Source organism: Peromyscus californicus, unplaced genomic scaffold, assembly GCF_007827085.1.
Source record: "Peromyscus californicus insignis strain IS unplaced genomic scaffold, ASM782708v3 Scaffold_13__1_contigs__length_99412109, whole genome shotgun sequence".
NCBI lineage: Eukaryota > Metazoa > Chordata > Mammalia > Rodentia > Cricetidae > Peromyscus > Peromyscus californicus.
The window spans coordinates 80,133,246-80,148,132 of NW_026294424.1; the positions used below are offsets into that span (position 1 = coordinate 80,133,246).

Below are 14,887 nucleotides of genomic sequence, written 5' to 3' on the forward strand. Positions count from 1 at the left end.
ATTTTTAATAACCCAGTAAGTCCAATTAGTGGTACATATAGATACATGTATGCATTCATGAGGAGACATTGCTACATCATGGCCAATGTACCAGTGTCCACTCAACCCCTATAGTAATGATTCATCCCCTCCTGGAATCTATGACTGCCAAAAGCATTCATTATGGAAATTGGTCTACCTTATCTTATGCAAGTCCTGTGCAGCTGAGAGATTCTTTGAGTTTATGAATGCAAAAGCCATGGCATGTCCAGAAGAAAGTGTTCCATATCACTTCTCATCATCAGGTTCTTACATTCTTTCCCGGTGCTTCTGCAGTATTCCCTGAGCCTTGGTATGGACTTAATCATTCTCAGCCCTTTGGACAGTTGTCAGTCTCTGAGTTGAATGGTGTCCATTACAACAAAAGCTTCTCTGACAAAGGCTAAGAACATGGCAGATCTATGGCTATGGCTGTCACCATTAACATTTAGAAGGCACTTTCCCAAGATGACACGGTGGGGGATGTCTTTCTGTACACTGTGAATATGTGTTGCTCTGATTGGTTGATAAAGCTGCATTTTCCTATGGCAGGGCAGGTTAAGGTTAGGCAGTACATTCACACTATAGACTAGATGAAGAAGGATGGAGTCTGGAGAGACATCAGCCACCACAGAAGGAACAACAAGATGGCGGCAGATCGATAATGCCACAGCTACGTGGCAACATATTAATTAATAGGAATGAGTTGACTTAAATTGAAAGAGCTTGCTAATATAAGCTGAAGCCATAGGCCATACAGTTTGTAATTAATATAAACCTCTGAGTGATTATTGTATAAGTAGCTGTGGGACTGCAGGTAAGAGAGAGTCATCCTGACCACAGAGCTGGGCAGGACCCAAGAAACTCCCAGCTACAATGAACATTCAGCAAAATAGCAATAGTAGGTTCCAAGCTAGGATTTCCTTGACCTTTAATCAGGTTTATAGTGTCAGCTTCCTGCCAAAAGAGTGGGCCTCAAATCCAATTAGAAAATATTTAGTTATCCATCTGGTTAGCTTCAGTTGCTACCTTCACAAAGCCTAGAGTCATCTGTGAGGAAAGTCTGGCCTATTGGCAAGTCTGTGGGAGTGGATTTTGATTCTTCATTTACAGGACCATACTTGTGGTCCTGTCCACTACAAATGGAGTTGACCTGATATAGCAGGGGCCATCTCTGTGGTCCTCTCCACAGCATGTAGATCCCTTCTACATCATGACCATCCTGGATTGAATAAGAAGCTCATTAAGGATGAATCTGGGAATCACACAACTCCAGCTTTATTTTGAGTTCATATCAGTTACTGCTCTGATCCAGTCATGTGTCATCATACCACCATCAGATTTCATTTCTATTCCAGTTCATAAAAATCCAGGAATCCTAAACATCAGGAATAAAACAGCAAATGGCACCCAGGTCATGGCATTGTGAAAAGTTCTATTACTCATTTGACTTTCAGTGACAGCTCACACCTACCCTATGTTAGCTTCATCCTGGATAGTGACCTCGACTACTTCTTCTTCATGTATCCCCACTTCATAGTACAATGTGACTATCTGTGAATGGTTTTTGAATGAATCTAAAAATCTAGTTATATAATCTGGGAATATACTATAAATTTCTCATGGGCAGAAAATATTCTGAATGTAAAAACAAGACTATCCTAATCTGATATCATAGCTGATTCAGATATAGCTTGATAGTGCTATTCAAGTAGTAGGAAGAATGCTTCTAGGCATAGTGTGATTCAGTATGCTGATGACATGGCTTTATTATGAAAAACCAGGGTATTTCATTTCATGACCTTGATCATAAGATATAGATTATCGTAAAGTTATAATTAGTTTTTGAAATTTTAATAGCAAGGGGTGAAAACAATATTTATCATGAGCAGAGTTAACTACAAGAAGCCGAATCTCCAGATAAGAGCAAGACAAAAGAAAACTGTATCTAGCACATGATGTGGCTCCATACGTTCTAGATGAAAACTGCTTTGGGCAGTGCAGGATCACAAAAAGATCTATCCCATCTGATACCTCCAATAAAATATCCACACATTCTGAAATGGACTCCTGTAATGGTGAGCCCCAGGTGAAACCAACATAATTTTATCAACAAGAAGGAAATCCTGAATGAGAATCACATGCACTGAAACTAGAAACCATCTTCCTACCAATGCAGAGCTGAGCCCTTCCACCATAAACAGTTCAAAGCTCAGAGTTCAGAAGCAGCAGAAACCCTAGTTAGTGAAGATGAAGTGAGCCCTGGGACAGCTGTCACACCTGTAAAGTATGCAGTATACTTTACAAGAAGTGGACCGTGAATTCTAATTGGTCTTAATAATAAAATCCTGAAGTTATCGAGGTAAATGCTGAAATGTCAGAGAGGTAAAGGAGCCAGCCACTAGAGAGACTTCTTACCTCTACCGAATCCTCAAACCGAATGGCTGAGCTCTTGTCTCCTAATGCCTTGTCTTTATGTCTCCATCTCCCTAGTGCTGGGATTAAAGGCATGAGCGTCCACCATCTGGCTCTGTTTCTCTTTTAGACTAGATAAACATCGTGTAGGCCAGGGTGGCCTTGAACTCCTGATCTTTCTGCTTTTTCCTTCCAAGTGCTGGGATTAAAGGTCTGATCTCCCGGCAAGCTTTATTTGTTAGCGCATATACAAAATACCACCACAAAAAAAAAGGTTAGGAAAGCAATTATGATCAGGTTACCCAGGGAAGCATCAGTCATGGACAAAGTCAGAAAAAAAGAGTAACTGCAATAGATCAGAGTGTCCAAGAAAAGGAGAGATGAGAGACCTGGTCAATCACAAGCCCTTGCTCCTTCTGAACCCAGGAGAGAATGTGACCCTGTGTATTAACCCCAGGGAAACACAACCAAGCTGATGCTAGAAATACATGAAATAAGGAAGAGAGCTGAAGCTGGCCAAGAGAGTTCCATGGATATGGAAACATTATGCCAGTGTGCCCAGTTTACAGGAGCTAGCTATAAAGGCAACACTGACCAAAAGAAACCTTTGCTTGCAAGGGTTAAAAGAACACTGACTGTTCAAAGGGAGAAAGTTATAGGAACAGAAGCAGATTTCGGCTCCTGCCAATATTTGGATTCAAAACAATCCTGAGCAGAAACCAAAGTTCAACTTGGGTGAGATCAGGTAGGTTCAGGTTGATGTGCCCATTCCAAGGTTCACTTTAAACACCCTCCTTCTGCCTTGGTTAACACTTAATTCCAGTCTCTATACATGGAGAATTTAAAGGCATATTGCCCCATTAATTTCCATCCTGTAGTTTTTATTTTATAGAAGTTGCTTTATAATGGGATCCTAATCTCTCAAGTCTACTTGCTTAAAGATACATTTTAGGTCCCTGTTTTTAAATCATATTTATTTATACATGCTGCATGAGTGTTGTCTCAGCGTGTATGTGTGTGTACCACATGTGTGCTTGGTGCATTCAGAAGCTAGAAGATGGACTAGGAAACTGTGATTGGATTACAGTTGTCTGAGAGCCACGTGGGTGCTGGTACTCTAACTGGGTCCTCTGGAACAGCAACCAGAGCTCTTAACTGCTGAGCCAACACTTCAGGCCTGGGTTTGGAGTGAAACATATGTTTGTTTATCATTTTCTTTTTATTTCTTCTATTCTTTTATTTGTTCTCCTTTGTGATTGTTGACTTGTACACTTGAGACAGACTCTCACTGTGTATCTCTGGGTGTCCTCAAACCCTCTATGTAGTCCAGGCTGGCCTTGAACTCACAGAGAGCTAGGTGTGTGCCATCTTGCCTGGTGAATTTAAACTTCTTATTTTTTTTGTTCGTTTTTAATTATTTTATGTACCCAGGTGGTAGTGGCACACTCTTTTAATCCTAGCACTCTGGAGGTAGGCACAAGGGGATCTTTGGGAGTTCAAGATCAACTTGGTCTACAGCCTTTTCTCTAAAACAAAAATGAAAAAAGATATTTTATGTAAATAATATAAATAGAAAAAAAAACAGAAACAATAGCCAAGAGTGGTAGCAGAAGCCTTTAACCCCAGCTCTCCAGAGTACTCCAGGGATAGAAGCAGGCAGATCTCTGAGTTCCAAGCCAGCCTGGTCTACAGACAGAGTTCTAAGACAGCCAGGACTACATGAGCAACTCTCTCTCCAAAAAAAAAAAAAAAAAAAGATAATTAACTAAATAATTTGTAACACACACACACACACATATATATATATATATTTAGAATTCCTATCCATTTTCATTGTTACAGTGTTGGGGAATAATCATTTCATATTTGATTTTTGATCTGTGTTTGATTTTTATCTTGATTTAAAAGAAAACTGTTACATCAATATATCATGCTCTTTGGCATAGGTAATTTCTACAGTTTTTATGTACACATAATCATATTAAATCATATATTGGCAATAAAAGATTCTTGGAGGCTGAAACCTGCGTGAACCTGATCAGTATTCTTGATCTGCAGCTTCCTCTCTTAGTAGCCATCACCAATAGTCCAGCAGCAAGACTGTTTAGAAAAATGGAAGGGAATGGATCCATCGACATGTTCTCAGAAGTCCTAGAGAACCAGTTCCTCCAGGCCACTAAGCTCGTGGAAAACCACTTGGACTCTGAAATTCAGAAACTGGATCAGATCGGTGAAGACGAGCTGGAACTCCTCAAAGAAAAGAGACTGGCGGCACTCAGGAAGGCCCAGCAGCAGAAACAAGAGTGGCTTTCTAAAGGACATGGGGAGGACAGAGAAGTGGTCAGTGAGAGAGACTTCTTTCAGGAAGTCAAGGAGAGTGAAAAGGTGGTTTGCCATTTCTACAGAGACACCACATTCAGGTGTAAAATACTAGACAGACATTTGGCAATACTGGCCAAAAAACATCTTGAAACCAAGTTTTTGAAGCTGAATGTGGAATAGGCGCCATTCCTCTGTGAGAGACTGCGGATCACGGTCATCCCCACACTAGCGCTCCTGAGAGACGGCAAGACACAGGATCATGTTGTCGGGTTCACCGACCTAGGCAGTACGGATGACTTCACTACGGATACTTTAGAATGGAGACTTGGCTGTTCTGACGTTATCAATTACAGTGGAAATTTAATGGAGCCACCATTTCAGAGCCAAAAGAAATTTGGGACAAACTTCACAAAGCTGGAAAAGAAAACTATCCAAGGAAAGAAATGCGATTCAGACTCTGATGATGACTAGACTGTGCTGTCCTTGTAGACCATCTGTTTGTCTGTTTATTTCAGAGTTCAGTGTGTTCCTAAATTCTCCTGATTTCGGCCCATTCACCATCTATACTCATATCCCAGCGTTTATACTGTGTCACTACATGGAAGGACATCATTACTATTTTGACCATCATGTGTAACTTGAAAAAAACAAATATTTTAAATTATCTGGAAAAAAAAAAGATTCTTAATGCCTGATGGTGGTTTTATTACTTTTATGCTTTATTAATTTTGTGTGAGAGTGCTAAAGTTATAGAGAATATAAAATTATACAATTTGATTGATATTTGACAAGGATCACAGAACTATCCATGGGAAAGTTGCAGGGTTTGGTTTTGTTTGTTTGCTTTTGTTTTTTGTATTTTTCTTTTCTTATCCAGGGCTTCTAAGAAATCTATTGGCATGAAAAATTAAAAATGGACCTCTAACTCTTAAATGATTACATATAATGATCATTTAAAATGCTTTAAGAAGTAAAGGTAAGAATTATAAATATAAGATGTTAATACATGTGCGAATACATATTTGTTATTGAATTTGAAATTTAGTTTTCTCTTCGACATCAAAAGCAGAAGCAACTAAGCTAAACTTCATTAATTGAACTCTCAAAAATGAAAACTTCTCTGCATCAAAAAACATCACTGAAAACACAAATCACAAACCTGGAGAATGCATTTGAAATTCATATACCTCCACCCCCAAAAGAATTAAGCACTGTATAATGAAAGGCCATATCTTCATAATGTGGAAGGGAAAACACTTGAGATGACTCAATATAAATTATGGAGAGCGGATCTGAATAGACGTTTTCCGTGAGAGAGCCGCAGGTGGCTAATACGCATGTGGAAGTATGTTCAGTATCATCATGCTTAACGTCAACCAAGCTCAGCTCAAAACAACTGAAAACCACAATGAGATGGGGCTTCATCCTCTTAACTGCTTATAATCAAGAGAGAAAGAGAACAAGGGGAGAGACATCAGGATATGCTGTACTGTACTGTGGATGGCAACCTGAGCAGCTCCTTGGAAACAGTCTGCCACTTCTGCAGACTTTAAAGATCCTAGCATTAGGCTCCTATAGTTACACTTCAAAGAGAAGTAAGAACAGATCCACACAAACCTCTTCCAGGGAACTGGGATGGAGACTCAGCAGCAGGCAGGGTGGATCCCTATTTTCCCAGGTCTCTGCCCCCAACTTGTTAAACTCCAGATAAGAATTGCAAGAAGTCTCTGCCCACACTTCCTGCCTGCCCAGCTGCCAGACTCCAGGCTGCACTCCACTTCCATGCTCACCCCAGGACAGCCATGAGTTCCACCAGGTGTACCTTTCTTCAATACCCACTCAGGAGCAACTCTGCCATCTTGCTAGGCGGATCCCACTGCTGGGATCCCATAGAGCACAGGTCAGGGTAAACTGGGTTCTGCCCAAGAGCATGATAGTGCTTTCACCCATTCCGGCTCTCCTGTCCAAGCTTGCTCAGACCTCTTGCCCTTGCTCTCTGAGGTGGAGCCCTCAGAGGAACTCATGGTTTGCTTGGTGCTGTGTGTAGGACACCACCTGAACTTTAGTAAGGAGGCACCCTGGTCTTTTTTCTAATGATATTTTGCCTCAATGAGGGAATAATGAAAATAAGGGATTTTTTGGTGATGTCTGAAACAGATAAATGGACTCAGGAAAGGGTTGAGATCAAAATATAGAACAGGACAAATATATGGTACATCAATATTAATAAAAAAAGTAGTCAAAAATTGGGAACAAAGCTAATATCAATCAAATTAAAAAAGAGCAAGTGTGGACTTTCTGTTACAATATGTAGTTAATATTACATAAAAGAAACTTGGCTACCTCCTATAACATGACAGTACTTTAAACCCTTAATATAATCAAAGCCATTCACAAAGCACCAGCCAATTTATAACAGCTACATGAAATGCTCATAATAAGGAGAAATGGGTGTTTCATGACTAAAGGGTCTCAGCCTGTGTGTCCCCAAAAGCCAGTTACACACACACACACACACACACACACACACACACACACACACAAACACACATACACACACACATACACACACACACACACACTTAAATAAGCCAATCAAAGGAGCCAAATAAACTGTAAAATTCAGGAAAAAATAAAACAGATTTACTCACTTTAGTAAGAGAGGCAGAGAGAGCCAGTCACCCTTACCCAACTCCATCTTTGGGATTCTGATAAGACATATGCACAGCTAAGCAGTTCAGCCATGATGTGGTCCCTTGCCCAACACTTTCTTAGCTTCTAGGCTCTTCAGAAATGTTAGTGCCCCGCTAGCTTGTAAATGGCCCTTGAGGACAGATTCCTCCTAGGTACCCCCAAGGCATCAGACAATTCTTCTCCCAGTAGAAGATCACCAGGAAAATTCTAATTTCTTAGCGTCCATACTTTCAATAGTCTGATAGTTAAGGAGGGAGGCAAAAGTGTCTCAGAATATATTCACTCCTGCCAGGGTGACCAGTTATAAGAAAGAAGATTCCTGATTGGGTAGGGCTGGAACCAATGGAAAGTCTAACAGAACAGGGCCTCTATCTAGGATAAAATCAGCTTCAAATTTAGTTGCAGTGTTTATAATTCTGAGGTTATACTATGAACCTCTGAACCATTTATTTAAAATCATTCAATAGTATGGTAAAGGAATGCTGTTGTCAACATTCATATGAAGACACACTGGACTGTGATATTTTAAAAGTGTGACTCAACAGTTATGTCTTTTTTGTAAGTTCTTTATCAAGGAAGCTACATTAGAAGGAGAGAGACAAAGAAAGACAGGGAGATCTTACTGTTCACTGTTCTCCAAGTACATTATACATTCAAGGTCACTGAGAATCAAGAGTCATTTCACATGTTCACATCTGCCTCCTGGTGTTTGCACTTGGCATTCAGAGGCTGTGACTATCCCATGTGTATTTGCTTTTGTGGGTATAAGTTATGCTTTAACTAATTATTACTCTCCTATACCTGCAAGAGCTGAGTGATTGCCATTTGAAAGGCAGCTCTGGATTTAAGTAAGATGTCTGTGAAAATGATAGCAATCCTGCTCCTGCTCCATCTGAGTGGCTTCTTTGGATCTGGGAGTGGTGGGAAGGTGATGGAGTGGCCAATGGAATACAGCCATTGGCTCAACTTAAAGATAATCCTAGATGAGCTTGTGAAGAAGGGTCATGAGGTGACTGTTCTGATACCCTCAGCTTCCCTTTCTTATGAGGTTGAGGACAAATCTGCTCTTGAGTTTGAAACATACCCTTCATCCATTCCCGTGGCTGATTTGGAGGACCTTTATATGGAATTATTTGGGAAATGCATTTATGAGCTGCCAAAGCAATCATTTTGGAGATATTTTTTAATGTTGCAAGAACTTTGTTGGTTAGACTCTGAATTTTCTGAGAGTCTCTGCAAAGATGTAGTTTTTAACAAGAAACTCATGAAAAAACTATACAATTCAAGCTTTGACGTCATGGTAGCAGATCCCTTCATACCCTGCGGAGACCTGCTGACTGAGATTCTCAAGATACCACTTATGTACAGTCTCCGCTTCTTTCCTGGATCCACATATAAAAAGTACAGTGGGCCGGGCGGTGGTGGCGCACGCCTTTAATCCCAGCACTCGGGAGGCAGAGCCAGGCGGATCTCTGTGAGTTCGAGGCCAGCCTGGGCTACCGAGTGAGTTCCAGGAGAGGCGCAAAGCTACACAGAGAAACCCTGTCTCGAAAAACCAAAAAAAAAAAAAAAAAAAAAAAAAAAGTACAGTGGAGGACTCCCACTGCCTCCTTCCTATGTGCCCCCTGCTATGTCAGAATTGAGTGATCGAATGACATTCATGGAGAGGGTGCAAAATGTAATCTATGTGCTTTGTTTTGACTTTTGGTTCCAAACATTTAATTAGAAAAAGTGGAATCAGCTTTACAGTGAAGTATTAGGTAAGTGTCTTTGAAATTGGGATTGTTTCATTCTATTTATTTATTTATTTATTTATTTATTTATTTATTTATTTATTTATTTTTGGTTTCTCGAGACAGGGTTTCTCTGTGTAGCTTTGCGCCTTTTCTGGGACTCGCTTGGTAGCCCAGGCTGGCCTCGAACTCACAGAGATCCGCCTGGCTCTGCCTCCCGAGTGCTGGGATTAAAGGCATGCGCCACCACCGCCCGTCCGATTCTTGCATTCCAAATGTGTTGTGTCATTGAAGGTAATTTGAAACAACAGTATTGACAGCAGAAGGATTTATCTCTCCTAAGTAAAATGGTGAAAAGTCTGTGTAATTGTCTGTCAAATTCAAAGCATTGTAGAAAAACTTATGTCCCAATATCATAAATTTGCAAACCCTTGGCTATGACTTGAACAGGACTCATCAGAAAAGCACACACCCACAAAACCAATCTTTGATAATGCCTCTAAGAAATAAACATATCCACAAGGCATTTTAACTCATGGTTTTAAACAGTAGCTTTACCTGTGGGGTGGCATATCATCATCATCATTCTCATCATGATTACTATACTGCTGCCATTACTTTTATTATCCTGACTACGCACATGCGCACTTGTGTCATAGGTGGGGCACTTGTGCTCTGTGTAACATATGTGAAGGTCAGATTCAAATTTGCTGAGTTTTTTTTTTTTTTTTTTTTTTTTTTTTTTACTTGTATCTGGGTTTTTATTTAGGGTCATATTAACACACTTGTTTCTGTGAGATTAACAAATTTTTCTAAACCATTGTTATTTATGTTAAATCATTTCTGTCGACTTGGAGGTAATAATTTGATGTTTTCTGATTTATTCTTTTTTTTTTATTTCTTAAATGAATTTTTTTAAATTTATTTTAATTTATTTTGCAATACAATTCAGTTCTACATATCGGTCACAGATTCCCTTGTTCTCCCCCCTCCCATCCCCCTCACCTTCCCCCCAACGCCCCCCCCCCCCATTCCCATCTCCTCCAGGGCAAAGCCTTCCCCACAGACTGAGGTCAACCTGGTAGACTCAGTCCAGGTAGGTCTAGTCCCCTCCTCCCAGGCCAAGCCAAACAATCCTGTATAGGCCCCAGGTTTCAAACAGCCAACTCATGCAATGAGCACAAGATCTGGTCCCACTGCCTGGATGCCTCCCAAACAGATCAAGCCAATCAACTGTCTCACCCATTCGGAGGGCCTGATCCAGTGTGGACCCCTCAGCCATTGGTTCATAGTTCATGTGTTTCCATTCATTTGGCTATTTGTCCCTGTGCTTTATCCAACCTTGGTCTCAACAATTCTCGCTCATATAAACCCTCCTTATTCTCGTTAATTGGACTCCCAGAGATCCACCCAGGGCCTAGTCATGGATCTCTGCATCCAGATCCCTCAGTAGTTGGATGAGGTTTCTAGCACAACAATTAGGGTGTTTGGCCATCCCATCACCAGAGTAGGTCAGTTCGGGCTGTCTCTCGACCATTGCCAGCAGTCTGTTGTGTGGGTATCTTTGTGGATTTCTGTGGGCCTCTCTAGCACTTTGCTTCTTCCTGTTCTCATGTGGAGCTAGGGGAACTCTCCTCCACTGCTGGTGGGAATGCAAGCTTGTACAACCACTTTGGAAATCAATATGGCGCTTTCTTAGAAAATTGGGAATCAATCTCCCCCAAGATCCAGCTATACCACTCTTGGGCATATACCCAAGAAATGCTCAACCACACCATAAGAGCACTTGTTCAGCTATGTTCATATCAGCATTGTTTGTAATAGCCAGAACATGGAAACAACCCAGATGCCCTTCAGCTGAAGAATGGATAAACAAAATGTGGTACATATACACAATGGAATACTACTCAGCAGAAAAAAACAATGGCATCATGAGGTTTGCAGACAAATGGATGGATCTAGAAAAAATCATCCTGAGTGAGGTAACCCAGACTCAGAAAGACAAACATGGTATGTACTCACTCATAGCAGGATACTAGACATGAAACAAGGATGAATTGTCTGCTACTCACATCACCAGGGAGGCTACCCGGAAAACAGGACCCCAAGAAAGACCCAGGGATCGCCCAATGACAGAGAAATGGAATGAGATCTACATGAACAGCCTGGACATGAGTGGGGGTAATGAAAGGTGAGGGTCGAGGGAAAGAGAGCTTGGGGGAGCGGGAGATCCCAGCTGGATCAACAACAGAGAGGGAGAACAAGGAATAGGAGACCATGGCAAATTTGCTGAGTTTATACCTCCACCTTTATGTGGTTTCTCAGGATCAATTCAGATGTTCAGGCTTGTATGGGGACTGAACTCAAGTCATTAAGGTTTCAAGATAAACACTTTTACCATCTAATCCATTTCATTATGTAGAAGCCCACAGAGGTTTCCTAGGAAGATCTGAACTTACCTTACCCAGCAGTGGTGCATTAAGAGATGGCTTGACCACGTGCATGGTTACCAGGTGATTGGAAGGGTCTGCACTTGCTTGATCTATGGGGAGCTGTTTTGCCCACCCCTTGGCATTCTATTTTTCCCTTTTATTATTTTATAATATAATTTAATTTTACATATCAGCCACGAAGCCCTTTTGAAGAGACAAAAGGAGCTGGTATATATTGATCCAGGCCCTACTGAAACTGTCCTGTGTTTCTGTCTGTCTTCTCTCCCCTCTATCTTTCTATCTAAACATTTCTCATCCTTAACTCCTCAAGAGTACCCTGGGGGAAAAAATGGAGCTGGCCTCCCACAGATGGCACCATGAACAGGGACAGGGACTTGGCAAAAAGAGGGTTAGGGGGTCGCACAGGAAGCAGTGGATATGTCCACTTTATAGTATAATTTAAGGCAGGCATATTCTATTTTCAGGAATGAAAGTAAAGTGGCTGAAAGAAATGCTGAAGGGAAAAGTGAGGCTGCAGTGAATATCTCTTTGTCTCTGTTTAGGTTTCTCTCTCTCTCTCTCTCTCTCTCTCTCTCTCCCTCTCATTTATATCAATAAAAACTAGTTAAAAAGGGATAGGAATTCTAAACATAAATATGTATGTGTGTGTATTACAAATCATTTAGTTAATTATCTTTTTTAGGAAAGAGAGTTGCTCATGTAGCCCTAGCTGTCCTAGAAGTCTCTCTGTAGACCAGGCTGGCTTGGAACTCAGAGATCTACCAGCCTCTACCTCTGGAGTGCTAGGGTTAAAGACTTGTGCTACCACTCTTGGCTATTGTTTCTGTTTTTTTTCTATTTATATTATTTACATAAAATATCTTTTTTCTTTTTTGTTTTAGAGAAAAGGCTGTAGACCAAGTTGATCTTGAACTCCCAAAGATCCCCTTGTGCCTACCTCCAGAGTGCTAGGATTAAAAGAGTGTGCCACTACCACCTGGGTACATAAAATAATTAATAACGAACAACAAAAATAAGAAGTTTAAATTCACCAGGCAAGATGGCACACACCTAGCTCTCTGTGAGTTCAAGGCCAGCCTGGACTACATAGAGGGTTTGAGGACACCCAGAGATACACAGTGAGAGTCTGTCTCAAGTGTACAAGTCAACAATCACAAAGGAGAACAAATAAAAGAATAGAAGAAATAAAAAGAAAATGATAAACAAACATATGCTTCACTCCAAACCCTGGCCTGAAGTGTTGGCTCAGCAGTTAAGAGCTCTGGTTGCTGTTCCAGAGGACCCAGTTAGAGTACCAGCACCCACAGGGCTCTCCGACATCTGTAACTCCAGTCACAGTTTCCTAATCCATCTTCTAGCTTCTGAATGCACCAAGCACGCATGTGGTACACACACATACACGCCGAGACAACACTCATGCAGCATGTATAAATAAATATGATTTAAAAACAGGGACCAAAAATGTAACTTTAAGCAAGTAGACTTGGAGAGAGATTAGGATACCATTCTAAAGCAATTTCTATAAAATAAAAATGAAAGTATAGAAATTAATGGGGCGATATGCCTTTAAATTCTCCATTTGTAGAGACTGGAATTAAGTGCTACCAGGGCAGAAAGAGGGTGTTTAAAGTGAACCTTGGAATGGGCACATCACCCTGAACCCACTTGATCTCATCTAAGGTGAATTTTGGTTTCTGCTTAGGATTGTTTTGAATCCAAATATTGACAGGAGTCAGAGCTTGATATTGTTACTGCTCATGGCCACATCAGAGGAATAGCAGGTGGCACTTGAATTCCGGAGTTCAGCCCACCAGGAAGCAAGGCACTGATGGGTCAATCTCAGATACTGCTTTGGCTTCAGAATGTCTTTAGTTTCTGCTATGCCTTTACATGTTTGCTGCTGCCATTTTTTTCTGTTATTGGTACAACGTGAATGGGGCGCATGGGGATCCTTACTGCCTTTAGTGTAGTGTGATTATCTCATGGATATATCTTGTTCTACTGCGCATTTTTACCTGTGGATTATTATGCAGATGCTTTCATTTTAAGCTGTACTGTTTAACTGAAGTAATGATTTTATGCCAGAATAGTGTTAGTTTAAATAGAATTTTGATGATTAAGGGTTTCTAACAAATATAGTAACGGATTATGATAGAGGTTGTTTTAATGGGAAAATTAATATAGGTAAAGATAGGATACAATGTTGTCTCTCCCCTCATAATTAGGGGCTATAGAGGATAGAAAATAAGAACAAGGAAATGGCACACAGCTAGGACTTGCAAGTTTCTCTGGAGGAGCCATACAGAGAGTGACTTAAGTTAATGATTAACGAAAACAATCGAGTCCCAGAAGTTAGCTCTTTTTGATAGTGGGAAACGTGTTCATGGATTTTTGTGTGCATCATAGCTAAAACAAAGTTTTAAATAATGACTTCTGTGACTCAAAAAACAAAGAATTGCATGGTTAGTAAAGATAACTAGACTGGACTCTAAAATATAAAAAGCGAAACCAGTAATCTGTTTTTCTGCCAATTATAAAGACTATTGCCTATGTAGGCGGTTATAGCTGAAAGACTCCTGATCTTTGAGAAGTCTAAAAGATAAATGTTTAAGTGTATGTGGGTTCTTGGGGATAATTCATTTTCCACTTGTAATATATAAAATGTTTAATCATTTAAGGGGTATGGAAAATATGCTGTTTTTTACTTGTATTCACTGCAATTATTCACTTAAAAATAGAATGTAACCACATTGTAATTCTTATATTGTTTGAAAGATTCTGCTGGGGTATATAAGCTGTAAGGGAAAAAAATAAAGACACATAGAAGGAAAACACCAGAAAAGATATAGGTAGAAATAAAGATATAGAAAGAAGACATCAGGAAGTAGTAAGAAGGAAGTCATCAGGAAAGAGAAAGGGGAATATCAAAGTAGAAGAACAGAACAACAAGAACAAAAAAGAATAGAGTAGAGCAAGCAACAGAAAGAATAATAAAACAAAATAAAAGCTTTTATCCCTCAGAAAAGAAGTCTGTATGTTTTTCTCGCTGACTCTGCATCTCTTTCCCAGTCTCTCTGACCTGCAGAAGGCTGGACCCTCTGCATGTTTTCAGATATGTTTCTCCCTTTGAATAGTCAGTGTTTTTTAACCCTTGTAAGCCAAGTTTTCTTTTGGCCAGTGTTGTCTTTATAGTTAGGTCTTGTAACTTGGGCACTTTGGCGTAATCTGTTTTCTAATCCACGGAACTCTCTT

General features: G+C 40.3%; 1 protein-coding gene across 1 annotated transcript; it reads left to right on the plus strand.

Annotated features, from left to right (window-relative positions):
* Positions 1-4,455: 4,455 nt before the first annotated feature.
* On the plus strand, positions 4,456-5,354 carry LOC128108924 (thioredoxin domain-containing protein 9-like). The gene has a single exon (XM_052735929.1). It carries the CDS (start codon positions 4,546-4,548, stop codon positions 4,933-4,935), a length of 390 nt encoding a protein of 129 aa, XP_052591889.1. The 5' UTR covers positions 4,456-4,545; the 3' UTR covers positions 4,936-5,354.
* The last annotated feature ends 9,533 nt before the right edge of the window (positions 5,355-14,887 follow it).